Below are 25,000 nucleotides of genomic sequence, written 5' to 3'. Positions count from 1 at the left end.
CGGCGACGAAAATGGCCAACTTCATATTAGCCACCTAGCTTCTTTTTTTTAAATTTTTTTAAAGGAACTCCTCGGTGAGACACGTCACGATCACACAGACCCGAGCGCCGAGGAGACCTGGGCTGGAGGGGGGCGGGGACAGGATGAAAGTTAGAACCGTGCTGCCGCGAACGGCGGCGGTGATTGGACCGTGAACAACGGTGACGCGACACTGTGGAGGGGTGCGGGTGACGTACGCACAGGGCAGCGCGGTGATTGGACGGGCTCCTTGTCGGTTACGTAGACGTAGCTAAAAGAAAAAGAGTTCAACACACAAGAGGGAAATCATGTGAGGTTGAATGTCATAACATAACTATTAAAATAATACACGCATTCAGATTTTTTATTCATATTCTGAATTAAAATGTCCTTGAATTATAGTGCTTTGCATACATCTCTCTCTCTCTCTATATATATATATATGTATATATACACATGTATACATGCATATACATCTATATACACACACACGTGTGTGTATAAATGTATATATACATGCATTGCATATACATACGTGTATAAATGTATATACATATACATGTATATAATACATGTAAATAATATGTCCTGCACTGCTATTTTTTTTTAATGTTTTATTGTATTGAATATATATATATATAAAAAAAAATATGCTGCTGCTTCAAAGAAATTCCCCCCTGGGGATGAATAAAGTACATATCTAATCTATATGTATACACCTAATAATACAAATAAATAAATAAATAGCATACAAAAAGATTCCACTCCCATGATAGTTTTTTTCTTCTTTTTATTGGGTAGAAGTGAAGTATTTAATAACAAAAATGGTATCATATCGTGGTTCGTTAACATGCATCACAAAACAACTTCCTAATATTCATGAAAAAACAGCAGGATATTGTTGTTGCAGACATGAGAACAGAAGCCCAGTTTCTCACATGGATTCATTTATTTATTGTTCCAACTAAATAACTTGTGTCACAATATATATCTCTTTCTGGTTATTGTGACACAACCACTTATTTGAACAAAACCTGCTTGTTATACAAGATAAGCCGGCACGTTGTGCTTCATGTTGAAAAATATTCAGTCACCTCAAAAAACTGCCTTATTTCATAAACATAACATTTCTTGTGTAATATCACAAGATAAATTGATATGTTATCATAGAGAAAATGTGTTGCTATTATTACATACACGTACCTCTCACCTGGAGAGCTGTGGATTGTTTCTGCAGCCTCACAATCACACTGGGTTGAGAGCACACCTTCAGACATTTTGTTTTTTGTTCTTGGATTTTACAGTTCCACAAAACAACAACAACAACAACAACAAGCGTGCTCACAGCACAAACGGTATGAAGGCTTTCCTGTGCCTCGGGTACGACTCGTACTTGCTGACGTAGAGGTCGTGGCACAGCTGCGCTGCCAGCGCCTGGTTGAACAGCACGTACAGGACCACGAGCCACCAGGTGAGCGACAGGCCTCCGACCACCAGACTCAGGGACACGTAGATCAACAGCTCGGCCAGGTAGTGCGGGCAGGACACCAGCTCGAACCAGCCGCCCTTTGGCACCGCGTGGGCCAGCGTCTCCACCGCTCCTGCAAGACAACAAGCAGGAAATGCATCGACCCGCAAGAAGCCGACGAACCAGGGGATTAAACTAGTCCCCCAGGTCGTCCTCAACCAAACAGTCTTTGTTGGAGCTACTTCATTAGTTTGTTGTTATTTATGCGTTTATTTGTGTTGACACTAGGGGCACTGAGCGCCAGGTCTTTGTTCAGGTGAAGGGCTTCAGGTAGTAGATGTGTCAAAAGGCTCGTTCAGTCTATGCATGCCGGTTAGATTTGTGTCAGACTTGATCCCGACGTCATGCACACGTGGGCAACGATGACCTCATCGCAGTTAAGAGCCCGTTAAGAGCCAGTTGCTCAATGCATGACCCAGTGCATGATGGGAAACGCCTGGGTGTTGCCACATCATGCATGACCCAGTGCATGATGGGTAAACACCAGGGTGTCGCCACATCGTGGAGCTGATTGGGTCTCGGATTTGACCCCAAACAAAATCCTTATTTTCTGTGTAGTAATACTAGACGCCAGATTGTTGCCTAAGGTATTATTTATAAAAAACATATCTTGTGGGGTTGATAATAAAGCTATCACACATATCAAAACGAGCAGCAAAGTGTTTCACAGACAAACGGCAACAAAATTACCATCTTAAAAAAATTCAAGAAAAAAAAAGATCTTGAGTCATTGAAGTAAATGGGGCCGCGTTTGTGTGACACAACTCGTGCAGTTTAATCCAAGTATAGTTCCTTAAAGTATTCATAATTTGTATTGAAGAGGCCCAAAGCACCCGGCAACACCGGTTTGAAGCTCACCCGACTTCCCCGTGCGAAGCCCGGCCAGCAGGACCGTGGACTGGTGCTGCATCACGGAGGCCCCGATGAAAAGTGTGCCTCCGGCCACATGAGACCAGTGCAGCTGAGAGAGGAGGGGTCCAGTCCCTAAAGGAGGGCCACACACACACACACACACACACACACACACACACACACACACACACACACACACACATCAGAACCGCACAGCAAGAACCCGGCGGGCGGCAGATGCAGAGAGGTCCGGTTTCCCCTTTTACCTCTTCCCAGACGGTCGGAGCAGAGCACCGTCAGGCCCAGGGCGACGTAGTAGAACACGCCGAACGCGTACTGCATCAAATTAAGGGCTCCGTCAGAGAAGACGCTGACCAGCAGGCACTCCAGCAGCCTCCGGAGGGAGTGGACGCACAGCAGCACCAGCAACAGCAGGGTCGACAGCTGCGGGACTGAAGACGGGATCGACACCAGTTACACTGGGAATCGAACGGCATTAAATAATAAATAAGGAGAGAGAGAGAGAGAGACTACCTTGACTGGCTGGTGCATCCGTCAGAATGTCTAATAATCCAGTCAGCCATGACGGGTACGACTGATGTTGAAATGTGGCGTTCAGGTACAAACCCAGAAGAAGACCGTTCCAGACTACTGAGATCGCGTAGAAGTGCCAGAACCACCTGAAAGTTATTACTTTTTACACAACACTTTATTTAAAAAAGAAAAAAAGGTACATAACACAACTGGTAACAGCAAAGTATATAAAGTTAAAATACAAGTGGTGAAAATGAATTAAAACAATGCAATGTGAGAAATAAATATTCTAAATAATTTAAACTATAATATAATAATAATAATAAAATAGGTGAAATTCTTTAAATAAAATTAAGCACAGACTTTAGAAAAAAAAATTAATTTGACTTCAGGGACTTTCATCAGCTGTGCTTCTGTAATATGCTAAAAAGAGATAATCATTTAATTAAATTAATTTTTAAAATTTAAAAAAAAAGTTAAAATGTCCCCAATAAAATAGAAACACAAAAAGTAGAAATGTGTCCTCTTGTTGTCAAAGTAAAAACAACCATCTTTAGGAGTGAAATAGTGGCATTCAACGTCGCAGTTATTCACCTCTTCGGGACGTCGAACGCGCGCACGCAGGATTCCCGTTGCACGCGCTGTTTGGTTTTTCCGTAACGAATGAGGTCCTGAAATAAAACGTGCGCGCGCCCCGTGACGTGTCTCCTCGGCAGGTGCGTCGACAGTTTGTGCGCGCAGAAAGCGGCGAAGAAACACGAAGCCAGGAACGACCAGAAGACGTCCGGGAAGTTCATTCTGCAGCTCCGCCGGCTGAGCGCAATGTTGTGTGCAACGCCGAAAGAAGTCCGGAGGGGAACGCGGATATATATATATATGGGTTCCGGAAGAAAGTTGCGTGTTTTTTTTAATTAATTTTTTTAGAACAAGAAAGATATGCAAAACAAGAAATCGGCATACATATATAATTATGGTTAAATAGAAAATTACTCGTTAAAGCTCCGGATGAAATTTCTTGGTGATCGTTTAATAATTGTAATAATTTGATTATTTGTGTGTGCACGTGTGTGAGAGAGAGAAACACCTTTTATTTTTGCATCCGGCAGGGGGCAGCACCTGAAGCCAACATGAGAACATGGATCAGTCAGAAGCAAAGTGTTGTTTTATGTGTTACCTTATTCATCTTACACGTTTTTCAGTTTGACTCTGAACATAAAAAGTTAAATTCTTATATTGGGGCTGCAGCTATATGCATGCATGATTATATTTCACTCGGTAATCCTGTATTGTATAATGACAATAATGAGTCCTTGAAGCAATGGTTATTTGTTATTGTCAAATACATTCATTGGTCAAAACGATTTCACAAAAGACCCAACAGTTGACGTATTGGAACTGTTTGTTTTGTCCAACTAAGAGTCCAACAACCCAAATATATCAAGTCTAATATCACAAAAGACCAAAGAAAGATGAAAACATTTACATTTAAGAAGCTGGAATAAGCTAAATGAATTATCATTTTATTATCAAATTGGCTGCGGGTATAAAAAACCAAACAATCAATGAATCAAATCCTCATTTAAGCTGCAATTAAAATACTTTACTCAAGTAAAAGTCACAGTATTATGATGTAAAAGTACTCTGCGTCAACATTTTACTTCAGTATGAGTAGATCATTTTTAGTATATAAAGTACGCAAGTAATAGTAGGTTATGTATTATAGAGTTATATTATTATAGACATTATATAATTGTTATATAATTATATAATTATTGGCACTGAATTAACATGAAAGCTGCAGCAAAGTATGTATCTAAAGTACGGCATTGTCCCTCATGAGTTCAGTATATAAAGTGCAGAGTTAAAAAACAATAAAACAATATTTCCCTCCGAGATGTAGCAGAGAAAAGAGGCTGCGCGTGTTTTTATTTCTCACTTTGACCTTCGACCCCGCGGCCTCGGATCCTCGTGCTCAGTTTTTTTTTTGCTGAGCTTTCAGTCCCGTGAATTCCTCCTCTCCTTGAACGCAGCAGCGTGTCCAAAGGAGCGGCAGTGAAACACTTGGCGATAAAGACATTTTGAGGCATCAGATTCCAGGAAGCCTCCTAGAGGAGCCCCATGCATCCTGTCTGAGGAAGTGTGCTCCGCTTCCTGCTTCCTTCCCCTCCTCTGTCCTCAGTGTCCTCTTTCCTTAATGCTGTGCCAAGGAGCGGGACCCCCTTTTAGAGCTGGTGCGCTGTGGGCAACACAGAATATAGAGAAAGTATCTTAATTGATCCTCTGATCAGAGCCTCTACATCCGGGTCTTTCTCGTGATTTCCTCACTTCCAAGAGTCGAATGACGTCACTCTTATGTTGAAATCTCCCACCAGCTGACGGCCTGCTGATGTTTTGCCCTAAAACTCCAAGTAAGCCAACACGACAACGACAACTATTGATGTAACACTTTAAGAGTGGTTTACACATGAATCCTGGCTGTTGCATTGTGGGTCACTGACCTTTGGACACACCTCCTGTGACCTCAGAGCATAATCACAAACACTAGAAACAATTCACAGCTATTTTCTTTTCTTGTGACAACTTTTAAAGAAATGTTTTCATCCCCCCCGCCCCCCCCCTCCCCTGTGTAATGGTACTTATGACATTTTAGTATGTCATACACATTTTATATGATAGTAAGTCATGAAAAAGTCATAAGAATAAGTCAAATAGTTGTTATCTTGTATTAAGTCACGAAGAAGTCATTTTAAAATATCATACTTTATGTTTTAAAGAAGTTTGAAAAAAGTTTCGCATAAAAAGTCAAACAAATTCCATTGTTTGAAAAAAGTTTTTAAAAAAATCATAGCATGGTATTTTAGAAAAAAGTAAGAACATGAAATATATAGTATAGTATTTTATAATATTCATAAAAATATCATAGTACAGTTTGTCATAAATATGTGTAATTTTAGTTTGTATATTCATTTTGTAAAAAAAGTTATAGTCTATTTTTTAAATAAACTAAAATATATATATATACATCATAGACGTCAATGTTTGTACCTTTTTACTTTTGTTTCACTTTTAGTTCCTAACGAACACTTTGTAGCAAAATACACAGAGAATGAACGGAAAGCATGAATAAAAATCTTTAAAAAGTGGTAAACATATAAATTATAATAGAGCTTGGACTGAGTGTAAGAGAGAGAAAGTGAGAGAGTGAGAGAGAGAGAGAGAGAGAGAGAGCGTGAGAGAATGAGAGAGAGAGAGACATAGAGAGAGAGAGCGAGAGAGAGAGACACACACACACACACACAGAGACAGACACACACAGAGACACACACACACACACACAGAGAGAGAGAGAGACACACACACACACACACACACACACAGAGACACACACACACACACACACAGAGAGAGAGAGACACACACACACAGAGAGAGAGAGAGAGAGAGAGACGCACACACACACACACACACAGAGAGAGCGAGAGAGAGAGAGACACACACACACACAGAGATAGAGTGAGAGAGAGAGAGAGAGAGACACACACACACACAGAGAGTGAGAGAGAGACACACACACACACACACACACACAAAGAGAGAGAGAGAGACGCACACACACACACACAGAGAGAGAGAGGCTCCTCCCTCCACTGCCCAGCTGAAGGAGTCTCTCCATCCTCAGCTTCAGCTCCATTAACGCCGCCGGCCGCCTCACGACTTCGTGGCGTCCCCAAAAACTTCCTCTGGAGTGGAACCGATGACCACGATCAGCGGATGGATTAGCAGCCCGAGGCCGTAGGGTGATCAATACTGCAGCGAGGAGCTCTTCGTCTTCCTTTTGTTTGATTGGATGTTCTCGAGCACTCCGTCCGTGCCTCCGGTCGGATGATGGCCGGCTCCGTCGTCCCGCTGCTGGGCATCATCCTGAAAATCACTTGTGTTGCTGGTGAGAGAATCCAAAGAAACTTTAATTACTTCAGTCCAATAACTAAACCGACGGGGGTTTCGTCATTTGTTTCTAACTCTTTAATGTAATTCCTCCGTCTGTTATGTCGCTTTTTAAGTTGTGACCATGACAACGGAGATAAAAGTATTCTAGTTTAATTTAACTTATGCTCTGCTGTGTTTGAGAAAAGAAGGGAAATGCGAGTAGATTTGATGAAAGGTGGAACTAATTTCACCTCATAATCCCAGTTTATGCTCCAGAATAAACAATTAAACCTAAACTTATATAACTCCCACTTGGTCGGCCTATAAAAAGTTTATTTTCCCCTCCCATACAATGCGGTGTGAGCTTTAGGGCCTCGCGGGGAGGCGTTGGGCCGCCTGCATCCTCAGAAACAGGAACCCCACCTCGGGCCACACTGTGCCGGGCCATTGAGCCTGACCCGGCCCATCTTCCTCCACTTCCTGTTTTCACACAGCGGCCCGCCATTTTTTAAGCGGTGGAAAAAATAAAAAAATGTCCCTCGGTAGCCAGTTACGAAACACACACATTTAAAATTTAAAAAAAAAGACACGTTTTGTTGCTATTTAAACCAGATTTTAATTTCCATTCGGCTCATTTGCAATCGTGACCTCTGACCCCCCCCCCCCCCTTCATGCTTATCGTCTGTCGACTCCTGCAGCCATCGAACTGCGGTTCACGCCCGATCCACCGACGCTGAGCGTCCACGGCGTTCACCGGATGAACCGATCCGACAACCTGGAGCTGACGTGCAGGTACACAACGAATAAAACGATGCGTCGCTCCGTACGTGTAGGGAGCAGAACTGACTCTGGATCTGTGGTCCCGTAGAGGTCGCCAGTACCTGAGGTGGACGACGCCTCCGACCAGCAGCCGCCTGTCCACCAGCGGCGACTGCAGCGGGTCCGGACTCTTCTGCACCACCCTGAGGATCTCCAACGCCACCGCGAACGAGACCGGGCGGTACCGGTGCTCCTACCGGGACCTGAAGGCGGAAGACGGGAAGACGTCCGCCGAGGCGTACGTGTTCGTCCACGGTACGCAAACCTCTACTGCGTGTTGTATATTTTACCGTGAAGCATACATGTTGTTAGAAATACTGTGAAAAGTAAGAAACTGGGCCTTTTAAACACACTGAAAGACCCAATAAACCGATTACATCGCAAATATTTAACTCAATTAACATCATTTTGTAAGTAAGCAATTATTTATTTTTAACATTTTAAATTTAAATTGAAGTGCACACTACTTAAAACCACCACTGAGATAGAATAAAAGTAGACCGGACCTCTAACTGTATTTTTCAAAAAGATATTAGCAAGCTATCTAACTAGCCAGCTGTCCGCTAGCTAGCTAGCTAGCATGCTAATTCCAACATGCTTTGATGCTACACTGGTTACAGAAAAAAGAGACAAACAAAACTTATGTGATTATGTGAGGGCCGCCAAATAATGATGTGGAATTCTCCCCATAGACGTTTATTAAACACGTATATATCTGCAGTACGCCTTTCAGCCACACGAGGGAGCTCTAATGTTCGTACATTCGTGGCCCACTTACAACGTTTAATCTGATATGAAAGGACGGCGTTTACATTCTGTTTGTTTTTAATGGTAAGAGGAAGAAAACGAGAAGCCCGTTGAATCACTTATGAAGTGTTTAACACGTTTAAATGTTTTAAATTACACTACACGCGTATAATAAGTTGTGATTTAACAAATGTACATATAGAAGAGAATTTTAGATAAGAAAAAACACTGTAAATCCCCCGGTTACAGTCTCACGAAGGACTCGCCGCCAACTGACGCTCAGTGTTGCATTCACTGCAGCGTGTTTATTCAAACACCCGATCGTGGAGCAGAGGATCTGAGGCGACTCATCCCCGAATTGAACTTTAAAATGTATAACGCGCCGTCCGGCGGTTTGATTCCAGATTACAAGGTGCCCTTCGTGCCGCCGGAGAAGGAGTACGAGGTGGTGTTCATCCGAGAGGGGGAGCGGGTGGTGATACCGTGCCGAGGCTCGGTGGAGGACCTGAACGTCACGCTGCACACTGTGAGGAAGAGTTGTTTCTGTTCACGTCCCCCCCCCCCCAAAAAAAAAGTAAAACAAGAAGAAAATGGTGAAAATTAAAGCAACTAACGTGGAGATGGAGGCTTTTTTAAACATCAGAAATATACAACTGCCAACTATTTTAGATTTATTCTTTAGGCTAAAATGCTAATTTAGCTTTTGTCACATTTCAGTCATTTTTATCCCTCAAAAATAATATTATCTTATTCACATACAGCCGGATAAGGCCGCTCGTGTGTAAATAAAATGTTTGGTTTATTTTTAAAATTCCACGTTCGAAATGAGTAAACGTCTGCGTCCGTCAGAAGTACCCCAACAAGGAGCTCCGCCCCGACGGGAAGGACTCCCTGTGGGACGCCAGGACGGGCTTCACGGTTCCCAGTCACCTGATCAGCTACGCCGGCGTGGTGTCCTGCCAGACCCGCATCGGGAACGAGACCTTCAAGTCCCCTCTGTACATCGTGGCCGTCGTGGGTAAGATGGGCAGAGGAGAGTTCTGTGAGAAGTCAATTTGAGAGCTTTTGCCATAGCAACAATGTTCAAATATGTATAAATAAAGAGATAAAGAGCTATTGCTTCACTGCCGTTGACTATTTGGATAATCACCGTCTTCTTTGGCATCTGAGGTGTTGTTGACGTAACCCTTGGATTCTTTTTATTTATTTTTTTGGGTGTAGACGGAGATATTTAGTAAAAACGTAGAGGAAAAATAGCTGTTTAAAAAAACGTGTATACGGAGGGCCGAAAAGCAGTTTTAGAGAGAGAGAGCCTGCAGTCGGAGAACAATAGCCCCGTCGACTGACCGCCTCCCTTTTCCTGCAGGATACAAGATCTATGAACTCACCCTGACCCCCACGCAGCTCAGGCTGTCTGCGGGGGAGCGGCTGGTGCTCGGCTGCACGGCTAAAACCGAGCTCAACGTGGGCATCGAATTCAACTGGACGCACTCCGGTCAGGCGCTGGTGAGTGACCGGCGTCGCGTCTCACTTCCTGAGAGGTCCTTGCACACGGTTCCTCACTTCCTGCTTTTTAGGAATCCTTCAGCTCATCTTTTAAAGTGCAGAGGTGACCAGATGTGTCTTGGGGGATTTATTCATCTCATACGGTGCCTAACTTTGTTGGATCATAACATATCGGGATATGGCGTTAGTATGCAGATGCTGCAGTAAAAAAAACTAAATAAAACACCAACGTTTTCTCTGGATGTCCATTTTTGATCCACGGCAAACGGCAAAAAAAGGTCTGAAACCAGGCGACTCCTCTGGTTGTATAGAAGTCTATGCTTCATGTGTTAAAGCTGCATTCTCTCTCCTGACCACCAGGGGGCGACTCCTCTGGTTGTATAGAAGTCTACGCTTCATGTCTTAAAGCTGCATTCTCTCTCCTGACCACCAGGCGGCGACTCCTCTGGTTGTATAGAAGTCTACGCTTCATGTGTTAAAGCTGCATTCTCTCTACTGACCACCAGGGGACGACTCCTCTGGTTGTATAGAAGTCTACGCTTCGTGTCTTAAAGCTGCATTCTCTCTCCTGACCACCAGGGGGCGACTCCTCTGGTTGTATAGAAGTCTACGCTTCGTGTCTTAAAGCTGCATTCTCTCTCCTGACCACCAGGGGGCGACTCCTCTGGTTGTATAGAAGTCCACGCTTCGTGTGTTAAAGCTGCATTCTCTCTCCTGACCACCAGGGGGCGACTCCTCTGGTTGTATAGAAGTCTACGCTTCGTGTGTTAAAGCTGCATTCTCTCTCCTGACCACCAGGGGGCGACTCCTCTGGTTGTATAGAAGTCTACGCTTCATGTCTTAAAGCTGCATTCTCTCTCCTGACCACCAGGCGGCGACTCCTCTGGTTGTATAGAAGTCTACGCTTCATGTGTTAAAGCTGCATTCTCTCTACTGACCACCAGGGGACGACTCCTCTGGTTGTATAGAAGTCTACGCTTCGTGTCTTAAAGCTGCATTCTCTCTCCTGACCACCAGGGGGCGACTCCTCTGGTTGTATAGAAGTCTACGCTTCGTGTCTTAAAGCTGCATTCTCTCTCCTGACCACCAGGGGGCGACTCCTCTGGTTGTATAGAAGTCCACGCTTCGTGTGTTAAAGCTGCATTCTCTCTCCTGACCACCAGGGGGCGACTCCTCTGGTTGTATAGAAGTCTACGCTTCGTGTGTTAAAGCTGCATTCTCTCTCCTGACCACCAGGGGGCGACTCCTCTGGTTGTATAGAAGTCTATGTGAAATGACTCTCCTTCTCCCTCAGACCTCGGGTAACAACTCGAGGCCGAGCCAGGCGACGCCCCACAAGAAGAAGCTGTGGAACTCGTTGGAGTTGTCCAACACGCTGACGGTGGAGAACGTGACGGTGGAACACACCGGAGAGTTCACCTGCACCGCCTCCAGCGGCAAGATGGAGAAGAGCGCCTCGGCGTTCCTCAAAGTGTTCGGTAGGCGCTCTGAGAACATCGTGATGTTTCACGTTTCTTCTCCTCCACGAACGTCTGCTGTGAATACAGAGACCTCCCTTTTTTATTTCAATAGTTTTTACTATTTTCCCCCGAAAGTAAGTTTATTTTTTTCCGTTGTTTTTTAAAAAGTTGTCAAGCAACCTGCACATCTTTAATTTCCCTTTTTTTTAAAACTTTATAATCTCAGATAATGTTCATAAATCCTGAGTTTCCATTTTTAAAATTAAATTTATTTGTTTGACCTAAAATGGTTTTAATGCACCGTGTTCATCTTTCCTCACTTTAAAAAAAAATTTTCAACGTTTTCTTAATGCTCATAAAATAACAAAGTGGGCGTGGCCACGCATGTCCAGAGCGTATTTCTACGATTCCTTCTAAAGACTTGAATCTTGAAATATTGAGTGTGTGTGTGTGTGTCTCCAGAAAAGCCATTCATCGACATCAAAGAGCCGTGGACGAAGGTGTGGGAGGTCAACGTGGGGGATCAGACGTCCATCCCCGTGAAGTACTCCGCCTACCCGGAGCCCAGCTCCAAGTGGTACGTTCCCCCGTGGAACAATACGTCCCCCCCGTAGAACAATATGTCCCCCCCCCCCCCCCCCCCCCCCCATAGAACAATACGTCCCCCCCGTGGAACAATACATTCCCCCGTAGAACATTACGCTCCCCCCCCGTAGAACAATATGTCCCCCCTGTGGAACAATACATTTCTCCCCCGTGGAACAATACGTGCCCCCCCCCCCCGTAGAAGAATATGTTCCCCCGTGGAACAATACATTTCTCCCCCGTGGAACAATACGTGCCCCCCCGTAGAAGAATATGTTCCCCCGTGGAACAATACCTTCCACCCCGTAGAACAATACGTGCCCCCCCCCCCGTAGAAGAATATGTTCCCCCGTGGAACAATACGTCCCCCCCCGTAGAACAATACGCCCCCCCCCCGTGGAACAATACGTCCCCCCCCGTAGAACAATACGTCCCCCCCCGTAGAACAATACGCCCCCCCCCGTAGAACAATACGCCCCCCCCCGTGGAACAATACGCTGCGGCGACCTCGTGACCCCATTGTTCCCGTAGACTCAGATACTTTACGTCCGCCCAGGTTGAAGAACGGCCTTCCCCTGAAGGACGACTACAGAGTGAAACAGAGGAGCGACGCCCTCGTCGTCCGCGGCGTCACGGAAACGGACGCGGGCCAGTACACCGTGGTCCTGACCAATAGGATCACCAGAGAGGAGCAGAGGCGGTCCTTCCAGCTGCTGGTCAACGGCACGTTTTTTACTCTTTGTCTCTTTAACCGTTTTTTTTTATGTTTTGTTTTTACAGCGACGGTGGTGTTAACTCTCGAGTGTGCTTCTTCTGCTTCTTCTTCTTCTTCTTCTTCTTCTTCTTCTTCTTCTTCTTCTTCTCCTTCTGCTTCTTCTGCTTCTTCTGCTTCTTCTTCTTCTTCTTCTTCTTCTTCTTCTTCTCCTTCTGCTTCTTCTGCTTCTTCTGCTTCTTCTTCTTCTTCTTCTTCTTCTTCTTCTTCTTCTTCTTCTGCTTCTTCTGCTTCTTCTTCTTCTGCTTCTTCTTCTTCCGCGCAGTGCCTCCTCGCATCATTGAGAAGGAGGTGTTGGTGGACACCGACGTGTACCCGTACGGCAGCAGCCCCACCCTGAGGTGCACCGCTTGGGGATTCCCCGCGCCGGCGCGCATCCGGTGGCAGTGGATGTCCGAAGAGGACTGCCCGGAGGTTTTCCTGTGAGTCCTCCTTCGTGGCCTCTCGGTCACTCGTCATCAACGGGTGGGGGTGGGGGGGGGGGGGGGGGTTGTTGATTGTTGATTTAGAGGAGGAACAGAACGCTTTCGTGATGTTGACAAAAAAAACACGAGAGGAGACAATGAGGGCGACCTTCTGAACCGGATGTGATTCACGTTACGACACAATGTCCCAATTTTTTTTTTTTATTTTTTTTTTAAGGAGGGACGTCGATTATTCTCAGACTCTGAATGTTGTTTTGCTGATTTCGCCCCAATCTGGAGGTCAGTTCCCACCCGACAGGTATTCCCCCTTCCTCGGGTATGTCGTGATTTTTACAAAAAAAGAGGAGGCCCGTGTGAACGTCTTTGTCCAGAGAAGACCAATCGGCAGGTTTCCTTATCTCCTGCCGCCACATCGGAGCACTTCCTCAGGCCCGCGCTACGTTACCTGTTGTTCCCGTCGTGCTCCCTGTTAAAAAAAAGAAAAGAAGAAGAAAAAAGTAAAAAAAGTTCTTCTTCCTGCTGAAGTCTTCCCCCACCCTCGTTATCATTTTTCTCCATTTGACAATAAACGACGCTGCCTTGTTGTCTTTTTTGATTGACAGTTTGTCTCTCAACTAAAAACAAGTTGCGTAACAAGAAGAAACATTTTTACCAAAAAAAAACACGTGAAAATAGTCGTAGTTCTCCATTTGTAAATGTTATTAATGCGTTTATTAGATGCGTCACCTGGTTCCTGTTTGTTTTTGTTCAAAAGGTCCGGGCTGATAAAGTCTGAGGTGCAGCTGGCGGAGTGCACGGGGTGGAGGGATATCAGCAACAGCACCGGTCACCACCCGGTAGAGCAGATTATGATGGACGCCGAGCACGCCCAAAAGGTCAATATATCACCCACTTCGCCATGGAGGACTACAGCTGGCATTGTGATAAATAAACACATTTCTCAAGAAATAAAAGCCCCCAATTGTTACGTTTGTAATGAATAAATATGCAAAAAAAATAGAATTTATTATAAGAATTGTTTTATTCATTTATTTGTTTTTTACGTGATTATTTTCCAATTTACATTTATTTCAGCTTTTATTTATACTCTGTTTATTTATTTACTTGCTTTTGTTTTATTATTATTATTATTATTATTATTTACGTTGAAATGAACCTGCAGCTGCATTTGATAGGGTTTTCTTTATAATTGCATGTATTTATATAAGCCATTTATTACATTTATTAAATTAATTTAATATATTAAATATATTAAATATATTTAATTTATTTAATTATTTAATTTACTTTAATTTATTTAATTTATTTAATTTATTTAATTTATTTTATTTATTTATTTTATTTATTTAATTATTTATTTATTTATTTATTTATTTTATTTATTTATTTATTCATTGAACCATTTATTTTATTATTCACTCATGCATTGTATTGCCAGCTTCAGCCACGAGCATCATCACCTCCGCCAGTTGCACTCTATTTAACGAGTATAATCGCAAACGATGTAAAAATACCGTTTCCCTAGAAAACCGCGAGCTCTTTGAAGATCCAGAAAGCCGAGGTCCACGCCCTCTACAGGTGCACGGCCGCCAACAAAGTAGGGGAGGACTCGCGCGTCATCTTTTTCCACGTCACACGTGAGCACCGTCTTCTTTCCCACTGTTGTCGGCCTCTTGTGGCTTCTTTGCGTCGTCGTGACTCCTCACCTGCGTGTGCGTCCGTGCTCTGCAGGCGGCCTGGAGGTCAGCGTGTCCCCCCCCGGCGGGCCCTTGGAGGAGGACCACGTGGTTCTGCGCTGCAAGGCGGACAAGCTCCTCTACAGCAACCTGACCTGGTTCGGCGTGACCAACGTCTCGGAGTCGGAGCAGATCGCGCCGGTGCAGCCGTGTCGCCCGTGGTGGAACGTAACCGCACTCGGGGACAATTTGGAGGTACTTGTACTTTACAGTATTTACATTTTTTTTACTTGAGTAAAACTATCTGAACACTTCCGCCGACTACACCTGTTCATTGCAGCGGAGTCCCCCGTCCCGCGTGGTGCTGTCCAGCCTGCAGAGCACCAACGTGACCCTGGAGCTGTCGCTGCCCGACGCCTCCCCTCGGGATGAAGGCCTGTACGCCTGTCAGGTGGAAAACATCAAGACTCGGGAGAAAACCTGCCTGATGCGCCGTCTTTCTCTCAAAGGTGAGTAAAAAAATTTACAATTCCCTTTTTTTGGTAATGTTTGAGAACACTTTCAGGACCTACCCCTTTAGATGATCGACTCTACATCTACAACGGAAAACAATCATTTCAAGCAAACATCCAATTCTGTCGAGTGAAGCCGATGTCAAAGTGTCTTAAAACCTGCATTCTCTCTCCTGACCACCAGGGGGCGACTCCTCTGGTTGTATAGAAGTCTATGCTTCATGTGTTAAAGCTGCATTCTCTCTACTGACCACCAGGGGGCGACTCCTCTGGTTGTATAGAAGTCTATGCTTCATGTGTTAAAGCTGCATTCTCTCTTCTGACCACCAGGGGGCGACTCCTCTGGTTGTATAGAAGTCTATGCTTCATGTGTTAAAGCTGCATTCTCTCTCCTGACCACCAGGGGGCGACTCCTCTGGTTGTATAGAAGTCTATGCTTCATGTGTTAAAGCTGCATTCTCTATCCTCACCACCAGGGGGCGACTCCTCTGGTTGTATAGAAGTCTATATAAATTACTCTACTTCTACAGGGTGATTGACAGCTCTTTTGACGTATACGGCGCCTGTCGCTCCTCCTCAGTCTGAATTTGCTTTGACTCTTGACTTTAGGTCTCGAGGCTGCAAGGATCCTTAACAACTTAACCGACCAAAAAGTCAACGTGAGCGCGACGATCAGCCTCCTGTGCGACGCTGCCGGGACGCCGAACCCGACGGTGGGCTGGACCAAAAACAACCACACCGTGGTGGAGGGCTCAGGTGAGTCGGCGCGCGGCTCCTCGATGAACACCGGCTCGCTTCACCGGTCGCCACGGCGCTTTAACGGACGGCGTGCGTTGCTTTCAGGCGTGATCCTGAGTGAGCGCAACCACATTCTGACCATTCAGCGGGTGAAGAAGGAGGACAGCGGCCTGTACGCCTGCACGGCGTGCAACGGCCGCGGCTGCGACACCTTGCAGGCCTATTTGACGACTGAAGGTCAGCCCCTCCCCCGAGTCATACCTGAAGTATTACAGTACAATGAGGAAGTGTTTATTTTGGTACTGATAACATATGTGGAATTATGAGACGATTGACATGTTGAAGGCCCCCTAACCCCTTCTACAGAGGAGCAAGACCCCTGAAAGTAAAGCGTTTTGTGCCTCTTTGTAATCATTTAGTGTCTCTTTTATATATTTGCGTGTCTGAGCTCCTTTTTGATTCTCTTTGCACTTATTTCATGCTTTTTAAACGTTTTTGGCATCTCTTTGTATTCATTCTGTCTCAATGTTGTCTTTTTAAGGTGTTTTGTGTCTCTTTCTAGTTGTTTTGTGTCTCTTTGTATTTGTGTGTGTCTTTTTGTAGTCATCATGTGTCTCTTTGTAGTCATTCTATGTCTCCTTGTAATTTTTCTGTGTCTGTTTGTAGTGGTTGTGTGTCTTTGTAGTTGTTTTGTGTCTCTTTGTAGTGGTTGTGTGTCTCTTTGTAGTTGTTTTGTGTCTCTGTAGTCATTTTGTCTCTTTGTAGTTGTTCTATGTTTCTTTGTAGTCATTATTTGTCCTTGTAGTTGCTCTGTGTCTCTTTGTAGTTGTTTTGTGTCTCTTTGTAGTCCTTCTGTGTCTCTTTGTAATGGTTGTGCGTCTCTTTGTAGTCATTTTGTCTCTGTGTAGTTGGTCTGTGTCTCTTTTTAGTGGTTTTGTGTCTCTTTTTAGTTGTTCTGTGTCTTTTTGTAGTCATTATGTGTCTTTGCAGTTGTTGCTGTGTCTCTTTGTAGTTGTTTTGTGTCTTTGTAGTCATGCTGTGTCTTTGTAGTTGTTATGTGTCTCTTTGTAGTTGTTCTGTGTCTCTTTGTAGTTCTGTGTCTCTTTATAGTCATTCTGTGTCTTTGCAGTTGTTCTGTGTCTCTTTGTAGTTGTTCTGTGTCTCTTTGTAGTCATGCTGTGTCTTTGTAGTTGTTATGTGTCTCTTTGTAGTCATTCTGTGTCTTTGCAGTTGTTCTGTGTCTCTTTGTAGTTCTTTTGTGTCTTTCTAGTCATTCTGTGTCTTGGTAGTGGTTTTGTGTCTCTTTGTAGTTGTTCTGTGTCTCTTTGTAGTTGTTCTGTGTCTCTTTGTAGTTGTTCTGTGTCTCTTTGTAGTTGTTCTGTGTCTCTACTACAACTACTTGTGCCCATTAGGCCAGTTCAGTAAACCATCCGTGGCCGATGAAGAGAATATTGTTCATAGTTCATGTAGGATACTCCAGCCTCAACCTCTTGACAATGCCCACAATACGCAGAACGCCCGCGTATTTATATCTCGCCTCAAGGCTTCAGCAGTTCATAACACACACGTGACCTTTTTTTAATATCAAAGATGCGGAGTAAGAATAACTTTGCTTACACATGACAGGAAGTTGGCCCAGTTAGCGCACATCCTCCTCCCAGTTTTACAAATCCAACACAATGAAGAGGGAGCCGGACAAAGGGAGAGGCCAGCCCCGGCTCTCCGGTCCACGGTCACAAACAAAACCAACGCGCTGACTAGAACCAGGACCTACGTGACCTGGACCCCGCCAGCAGAACCCAGCAGAACCCGGGTTAGCAGACGAGGGAGGACAAGAACATCGTGCATGCACGAGTGAAAAATAAAGAAAGAAGGTTTTTTGGGGGCGAGAACGATGGTTGAACCTCAATTATGCCGTCATCGTATCAATAACGCTGTGCCTGAGTCACATGACCGGACATTTTTATTCCACGTTGCATCTTGGAACTATTGGGAATTAATCTCTGAGAAAAATAGTTAAAAGATACAATGTGAAGATAAAAAAAAAAATACCATTCCCTTCCCCTTTCCTGACCCCATCTTTCCCCCCCTGACAGTCTCTCAGCTCAACGGCGGCCATGTTCCTCATGGGCTCCAAAAAAGGGCTTTTCCAAGTTGTCTTTGGCAGCAATTGTTCTTGCTGACTCCTGAACATTTGTTATGACTAGATACAATATCAGTTTGCTTAAACCGTCCAGATTCCAACAGTCTCCTTCCTCCAAAACACACACACACACACAAACACACACACACACACACACACACAAATTAGTCAGGCGATCTGTGCAAAGAAAAAGAAAAGGGGCATAACGAGGTGGTTTCGGTGAGAACCGGCTGCATCTCACGTCGACGTGTTTCATTAATTCTAGGTGCCGAGGAAAAGACGAACGTGGAGCTGATCGTTCCCATCGGGTCGGTGGTCATCGCCATGTTCTTCTGGTTGCTGATCGTCTTCGTCATCCGCGGAAGAAAGAGAGTGAGAAACTTCCTCGCCCTCCCTTTGCCCACACACACACACACACACACACACACACACACACACACCCTTTCCTTCCTGGGATTTCCCCTCCTGTTAAACACACGTGGAGACAAATACCGATTAAAAACATAAAATATAATACAGCTAAAACACATCAAGTGCACACACACACACACACACACACACACACAGTGGGGCAGTGAGACGGATTGGAAGTGACTGGTTTGGCTCTCGCTGGCTGCTCTCCTTTGTTTCCTGGAACAATGGAGACACTTTCTGCCTCATAGACCATCGGCACTGATTGGGAGCCTTTTTTCATGCTGTGCAAATGAGTTTCTAATCATTAATTCAGAGTCTCTCTCTCTCTCTCTCTCTCTCTCTCTCGTGCACGGTTTCAGCCACGTGGGGGGGATCTGAAGACGGGCTACCTGTCCATGATCCTGGACTCAGAGGACATGCCCATGGACGAGCAGTGCGAGAGGCTAACGTACGACGCCACCAAGTGGGAGTTCCCTCGGGACCGGCTGAAGCTGGGTGAGACGAGTGAAGGCCGCAAGGAGTCGAGGAAGCATCTGCTTCGTCCCCTCGAAATGGGACAATGAGGGAGTCCCTCGAGTCCCCCAAGTTAGGAGTTTAAATAAGATCGCATTATGTCGAAACAGAGATATATTATGTCAATGAACAAGATTACAAACAAAGTCAATGCAAAAGACGCCAGTAGACGCACAATTATATTATATCTGGCACTTTCATAACATGTCCAGAGCAGAAATAGTGGTTATTTTAGCCATGATTGATGAAATGAGTGATAAACGCGATAAAAAACTACAAATTATCCACTTTTATATGGTTGATCGTTATAGATGAAAGTTTAAAACATATTTTAGGGTCACATATATGGAGGGTCACGGCATCTGACCCTGTTATTTGTGTCCCCGTGATGGCCTGCATTGAAAAGGTGACCCGCTGGGACGAGGAGCGTTCGGCCAGGTGGTCGAAGCGGCCGCCTTCGGCATCGAGAAAGCCGCCACGTGCACCACCGTCGCAGTCAAGATGCTCAAGGGTGGGTGTTCTCCGTCTTCCTCTTTTTTTTCTCTCTCCACGCGAAACAAAAACAACCTCCGAACACAGAAAGTTTGAATCCATCTCTCTGCGTTTCAGAGGGAGCCACGTCGAGCGAATACCGCGCCTTGATGTCGGAGCTGAAGATCCTCATTCATATCGGACATTATCTCAACGTCGTCAACCTGCTGGGAGCCTGTACGAAGCCTGGAGGTGAGCGAGCGACTACCTATCTTTGTCTTCTTTGGAGGCTTCATCATGCTGGGTACATTTCTTCTTTATGACCAGGCAGCAACCTGCTGCATTCTCTCTCCTGGCCACCAGGGGGCGACTCCTCTGGTTGTATAGAAGTCTATGCTTCATGTGTTAAAGCTGCATTCTCTCTCCTGACTACCAGGGGGAGACTCCTCTGGTTGTATAGAAGTCTATGCTTCATGTGATAAAGCAGCATTCTCTCTACTGACCACCAGGGGGTGACTCCTCTGGTTGTATAGAAGTCTATGCTTCATGTGTTAAAGCTGCATTCTCTCTACTGACCAACAGGGGGCGAATCCTCTGGTTGTATAGAAGTCTATGCTTCATGTGTTAAAGCTGCATTCTCTCTCCTGACCACCAGGGGGCGACTCCTCTGGTTGTATAGAAGTCTATGCTTCATGTGTTAAAGCTGCATTCTCTCTACTGACCACCAGGGGGCGACTCCTCTGGTTGTATAGAAGTCTATATAAATGACTCTACTTCTCTTGATGTATTCCCTCAGTAAACATTGTAAACATGAGTTTTTGGTCTCAATCTCTAGTTTCAAGTCTTCTTCAATACAGCGTGATGTTCATTTAGTAAATTATGGTCATTTAGAGTCAAACAGTCCATAAATCTATAAGTCACTCCTCCTAAGTCCAGATACGGTCACTTCCTGTTCACTGGTTGCATAAAACAGCAACATGGTTCTATGATCTTGCTATGTAAAGCTATGAGACTCCTCCCCTCACTCCACAGGGCCGCTGATGGTGATCGTGGAGTACTGCAAACACGGAAACCTCTCCAGCTACCTGAAGAGCAAGCGTGGAGAGTACAGCCCCTACAAGGTAAACGTAGTCCTTGACCACAGACCACAGACCACAGACGGCATCTCGGTTAAATATCATTCTGACTCTTCCCCCCCTCTGTGTGGACAACAGAGGAAGCGAGTGGACAGCCAGAAGTTGACGTCTGCCGAGGAGGATCTGGCCGAAGGGGATCTGGGCCTGGGGAAGATCGCCCAGCTGGACATCTGCACGGGAACGGCCGTGTGCTCCAGAGCCGGAGACCGGGCGGCTTCGGGCAGCGGCGTGGACACGCAGGAAGGTGGGCAACACGAAGCAGAACCACTAACTCCCACAACTCATAATGCTCCGGGCCCACAGTCGTGATTTAAAATGCATCATGTGACCGCAGAGAGCTCAGACGAGGATCATCTGACCATGGAGGACCTGATTAGCTACAGCTTCCAGGTGGCCAAAGGCATGGAGTTTCTGTCCTCCCGCAAGGTGAGACGGCACAGATTCCGGACGTCTTAGCGAACGCACGACATTCCACCATCTGAGGACACGATCGTCAAACCTTTGGTTACCGTTTGCTCTGCAGTGCATCCACAGAGATCTGGCAGCCAGGAACATCCTGCTTTCGGAGAACAACGTGGTGAAGATCTGCGACTTCGGCCTCGCCAGAGACGTCTACAAAGACCCCGACTACGTCCGCAAGGGAGACGTGAGTCCATCCGCACTGACGCGAGGTTCCTGCTTCTTTCTGTCCCGGGAATACTTTTAAAAAGGGTTCCTTCGGCCCATTGTTGGTTCCCATACGTCCACTTCTTAGAAACAGTCTGTGGGTAAAACTTGATTTAGGATCCAGTCCCTTGCGGTCCCTTTTAAGTTTCTGGGGAAAGTTCCAATCAAAAATGAGTCAAAACCGACGAAGCTCACGTCCTCTCCCCGCCACAGGCTCGCCTCCCTCTGAAGTGGATGGCTCCAGAGACCATCTTCGATCGGGTGTACACCACACAAAGTGACGTCTGGTCCTTTGGAGTTCTTCTCTGGGAGATCTTTTCTCTGGGTAAGACCTCGCAATCAACCCGTCACGCACGACACCACCCGCATTAAAACGACCAGTGTGCACCTGCAGCCTCCGCCTCCGTCTCCCTACAGGTGCGTCTCCCTATCCGGGCGTTTGCATCGACGAGTTGTTCTGCAGGAGGCTGAAGGAGGGCACCAGGATGAGACCCCCGGATTACGCCACCACCGAGATGTGAGTGCGAAAGGTCGACCCGCGACGCAGGTTTTTACCACGCTCGCTCCATACGGCTTACCGTCCACAATGTGCTCTCAGGTACCAGACCATGTTGGACTGCTGGCTGGAGCGTCCCACAGACAGGCCGACGTTCGCGGAGCTCGTAGAGCATCTGGGCAACTTGCTGCAGGCCAGCGCCCAGCAGGTCTGTCTCCCGTGGCCATAAAACGTTTAAACTCCATCAAATATTGTCATCCATCATGCAATTTATGACTAAAGGCGCACGTGTTTTCCTTGGCGGTATCTCTCAGTCCATGTCTTTTTACTATAATATTGTTTTGGCTTGTCAGTGTGACATAAGAAAGCTGACTTTTGGTCCCCAGGATGGGAAGGACTACATCCCTCTGACGGTCGGCGGCGAGGCGGGAGGCTCCCCCGTGACCCCTGACCCCAGGAACCCCTACAACAGGCCGCAGAGCAAGGAGATCCTGGAGGCTCAGCTCCACTACGACAACCCGCCGTCTCTCGGGTCAGCACGAGGATCTCACTCTCGCACCAGGATCCCACTCTCGCACGAGGATCTCACTCTCGCACTCTTTCACGAGTAGAAGACGTTTCTTTCGCCAAAAGCAGACAAATTCTGGCGTTGATCCCTTTATTTCATACGGCGCCCGGAGGCCAACTTGGACTTCACAATACATAAAATTATCGGAACCCCGAACGTCAACATATAACTTTACTGGGCTTCTCGTATAATATATAAACAAATATAATGACAAAAGCTGATGACTTTAGACTTGAAAAAAATCAAGAAAGGTCATTTTAACCTAATCAACTAACGGTAACGCTATTTATTTCCATCAAAATTGACATTTTGAGAAAACCATGAAAGTTACTCAGAAGCAGCTGGAAATAAATGACACCAAAGATAATTTGTGTAGAAAAACTTTATTGAGGTAAAACAAGAAAACAAATTGCAGAATAATAAAAACATATATATATATATATTTAAAAAAAAAATATATATATATATATAAAATAAATCTATTTATTTATATATATATATATATATATATATTAAAAAAAAAAATATATATATATATTTATTTGCCCCTGTGCTAATGTGTGTGTGCGCATGTATACGAATGCACAAAAACAAAGATTCGTGCTCGGAGGGGGAGTGGCTTCATAGAATGAAATGACTCAGCTGTTAATATCGTCCAATCACGTGCTTCCTCTGTGCAGACCGCCGGGGCCGAGCGAGCGCAGCGGCCGACCCCTCAGCGTGAAGACGTTCGAGGACATCCCCGCGGCACGCAGCAGCGTCATGGTGAGCGGCCGCGCCGTCGACACGCACACACATCATTTTATTATGAATCTATAACCCTAAACCTATGAGAGCCTTATGAGAGAAAATATACTTTAAAATACTCAAATCTGTTGTCACAAAATGAAGGGTCTATTGTCTCCGTTCCCCCAGGAGGGTCACACGGACAGCGGTATGTGCTTCTCACCTGAGGAGGGGAAGGGTCTGAATCAACAGCTGCCAACAACCCCCAACTTCAGGTGAGCACCAAGCGCCAACACGACCTCACGACCTCACGACCTCATAACAACCTCATGTTTCATAACGACCTCACGTGTCATAACGACCTCATGTTTCATAGCGACCTCTCGCTTCATAACGACCTCACGCTTCATAACGACCTCTCGCTTCATAGCGACCTCATGTTTCATAGCGACCTCTCGCTTCATAACGACCTCAAGCTTCATAACGACCTCACGCTTCATAGCGACCTCTCGCTTCATAGCGACCTCACGCTTCATAACGACCTCTCGCGTCATAGCGACCTCTCGCTTCATAACGACCTCTCGCTTCATAGCGACCTCAAGCTTCATAGCGACCTCAAGCTTCATAGCGACCTCTCGCTTCATAACGACCTCACGCTTCATAACGACCTCTCGCTTCATAGCGACCTCACGCTTCATAACGACCTCTCGCTTCATAGCGACCTCTCGCTTCATAGCGACCTCACGCTTCAGAGCGACCTCACGCTTCATAGCGACCTCACGCTTCATAGCGACCTCTCGCTTCATAACGACCTCACGCTTCATAGCGACCTCACGCTTCATAGCGACCTCTCGCTTCATAACGACCTCACGCTTCATAACGACCTCACGCTTCATAGCGACCTCTCGCTTCATAACGACCTCACGCTTCATAACGACCTCACGCTTCATAGCGACCTCTCGCTTCATAACGACCTCACGCTTCATAACGACCTCTCGCTTCATAGCGACCTCACGCTTCATAACGACCTCTCGCTTCATAACGACCACGCTTCATAGCGACCTCACGCTTCATAGCGACCTCACGCTTCATAGCGACCTCTCGCTTCATAACGACCACGCTTCATAGCGACCTCACGCTTCATAACGACCTCTCGCTTCATAGCGAACTCACGCTTCATAACGACCTCTCGCTTCATAACGACCTCACGCTTCATAACGACCTCTCGCTTCATAGCGACCTCACGCTTCATAACGACCTCTCGCTTCATAACGACCACGCTTCATAGCGACCTCACGCTTCATAGCGACCTCTCGCTTCATAACGACCTCTCGCTTCATAGCGACCTCTCGCTTCATAACGACCTCTCGCTTCATAGCGACCTCAAGCTTCATAGCGACCTCAAGCTTCATAGCGACCTCTCGCTTCATAACGACCTCACGCTTCATAACGACCTCTCGCTTCATAGCGACCTCACGCTTCATAACGACCTCTCGCTTCATAACGACCTCACGCTTCATAACGACCTCTCGCTTCATAGCGACCTCACGCTTCATAACGACCTCACGCTTCATAACGACCTCTCGCTTCATAACGACCACGCTTCATAGCGACCTCTCGCTTCATAACAACCTCTCGCTTCATAGCGACCTCACGCTTCATAGCGACCTCTCGCTTCATAACGACCTCACGCTTCATAACGACCTCTCGCTTCATAGCGACCTCACGCTTCATAACGACCTCTCGCTTCATAACGACCACGCTTCAT

General features: G+C 45.9%; 3 protein-coding genes across 5 annotated transcripts in view; 1 reads left to right on the top strand and 2 right to left on the bottom strand.

Moving 5' to 3' along the window:
* The window catches only part of tmem165 (transmembrane protein 165), a 5,206-nt gene extending 5,050 nt beyond the window's left edge, over window positions 1–156 (bottom strand). The window contains exon 1 of one of the 2 annotated variants that reach the window (XM_034530143.1): window positions 1–156. This exon is cut by the window's left edge and continues 226 nt beyond it. The gene's annotated coding sequence lies outside the window, so the exon portion shown is untranslated. The other variant, XM_034530142.1, reaches the window with a different exon arrangement.
* A 657-nt stretch (window positions 157–813) lies between these two features.
* Window positions 814–3,759, bottom strand: srd5a3 (steroid 5 alpha-reductase 3). The gene is made up of 5 exons (XM_034530144.1): window positions 3,527–3,759; window positions 2,933–3,078; window positions 2,665–2,850; window positions 2,405–2,530; window positions 814–1,619 (listed from the first exon to the last, which is right to left on the bottom strand). Exons 1-5 carry the CDS (start codon window positions 3,727–3,729, stop codon window positions 1,360–1,362), a joined length of 921 nt encoding a protein of 306 aa, XP_034386035.1. The 5' UTR covers window positions 3,730–3,759; the 3' UTR covers window positions 814–1,359.
* A 2,782-nt stretch (window positions 3,760–6,541) lies between these two features.
* kdr (kinase insert domain receptor (a type III receptor tyrosine kinase)) overlaps window positions 6,542–25,000 on the top strand; it is a 19,350-nt gene continuing 891 nt past the window's right edge. Inside the window, exons 1-30 of one of the 2 annotated variants that reach the window (XM_034531617.1) lie at window positions 6,542–6,875; window positions 7,558–7,651; window positions 7,728–7,933; window positions 8,830–8,951; window positions 9,278–9,443; window positions 9,792–9,931; window positions 11,226–11,409; window positions 11,854–11,968; window positions 12,533–12,699; window positions 13,014–13,170; window positions 13,928–14,048; window positions 14,699–14,810; window positions 14,905–15,104; window positions 15,190–15,358; window positions 15,971–16,117; window positions 16,205–16,336; window positions 18,508–18,614; window positions 19,016–19,151; window positions 19,576–19,680; window positions 19,779–19,892; window positions 20,673–20,761; window positions 20,855–21,020; window positions 21,111–21,202; window positions 21,300–21,422; window positions 21,656–21,767; window positions 21,860–21,959; window positions 22,041–22,146; window positions 22,325–22,470; window positions 23,187–23,271; window positions 23,422–23,507. In XM_034531617.1, the coding sequence (XP_034387508.1) occupies window positions 6,815–6,875; window positions 7,558–7,651; window positions 7,728–7,933; window positions 8,830–8,951; window positions 9,278–9,443; window positions 9,792–9,931; window positions 11,226–11,409; window positions 11,854–11,968; window positions 12,533–12,699; window positions 13,014–13,170; window positions 13,928–14,048; window positions 14,699–14,810; window positions 14,905–15,104; window positions 15,190–15,358; window positions 15,971–16,117; window positions 16,205–16,336; window positions 18,508–18,614; window positions 19,016–19,151; window positions 19,576–19,680; window positions 19,779–19,892; window positions 20,673–20,761; window positions 20,855–21,020; window positions 21,111–21,202; window positions 21,300–21,422; window positions 21,656–21,767; window positions 21,860–21,959; window positions 22,041–22,146; window positions 22,325–22,470; window positions 23,187–23,271; window positions 23,422–23,507 (3,860 nt within the window). In that variant the 5' untranslated portion in view covers window positions 6,542–6,814. Of the gene's footprint in view, window positions 6,876–7,557; window positions 7,652–7,727; window positions 7,934–8,829; window positions 8,952–9,274; window positions 9,444–9,791; window positions 9,932–11,225; window positions 11,410–11,853; window positions 11,969–12,532; window positions 12,700–13,013; window positions 13,171–13,927; window positions 14,049–14,698; window positions 14,811–14,904; window positions 15,105–15,189; window positions 15,359–15,970; window positions 16,118–16,204; window positions 16,337–18,507; window positions 18,615–19,015; window positions 19,152–19,575; window positions 19,681–19,778; window positions 19,893–20,672; window positions 20,762–20,854; window positions 21,021–21,110; window positions 21,203–21,299; window positions 21,423–21,655; window positions 21,768–21,859; window positions 21,960–22,040; window positions 22,147–22,324; window positions 22,471–23,186; window positions 23,272–23,421; window positions 23,508–25,000 lie in introns of both variants that reach the window. The other variant, XM_034531614.1, reaches the window with a different exon arrangement.

This window comes from Cyclopterus lumpus, chromosome 4 (assembly GCF_009769545.1).
Source record: "Cyclopterus lumpus isolate fCycLum1 chromosome 4, fCycLum1.pri, whole genome shotgun sequence".
In the NCBI taxonomy this organism is placed as follows: Eukaryota; Metazoa; Chordata; class Actinopteri; order Perciformes; family Cyclopteridae; genus Cyclopterus; species Cyclopterus lumpus.
Note: the sequence above shows the minus strand (reverse complement) of the source record. Positions and strands in the feature narration are given on the sequence as shown.

Coding starts and splice junctions, on each gene's coding strand:
- srd5a3 (XM_034530144.1), bottom strand. CDS start 3,729: ATGAACTTCCCGGACGTCTTCTGGTCGTTCCTGGCTTCGTGTTTCTTC. Junction 2,531..2,664: donor CTCCGACCGTCTGGGAAGAG/GTAAAAGGGGAA, acceptor GCCCTCCTTTAG/GGACTGGACCCCTCCTCTCT. Junction 1,620..2,404: donor GCTTCGCACGGGGAAGTCGG/GTGAGCTTCAAA, acceptor GTTGTCTTGCAG/GAGCGGTGGAGACGCTGGCC.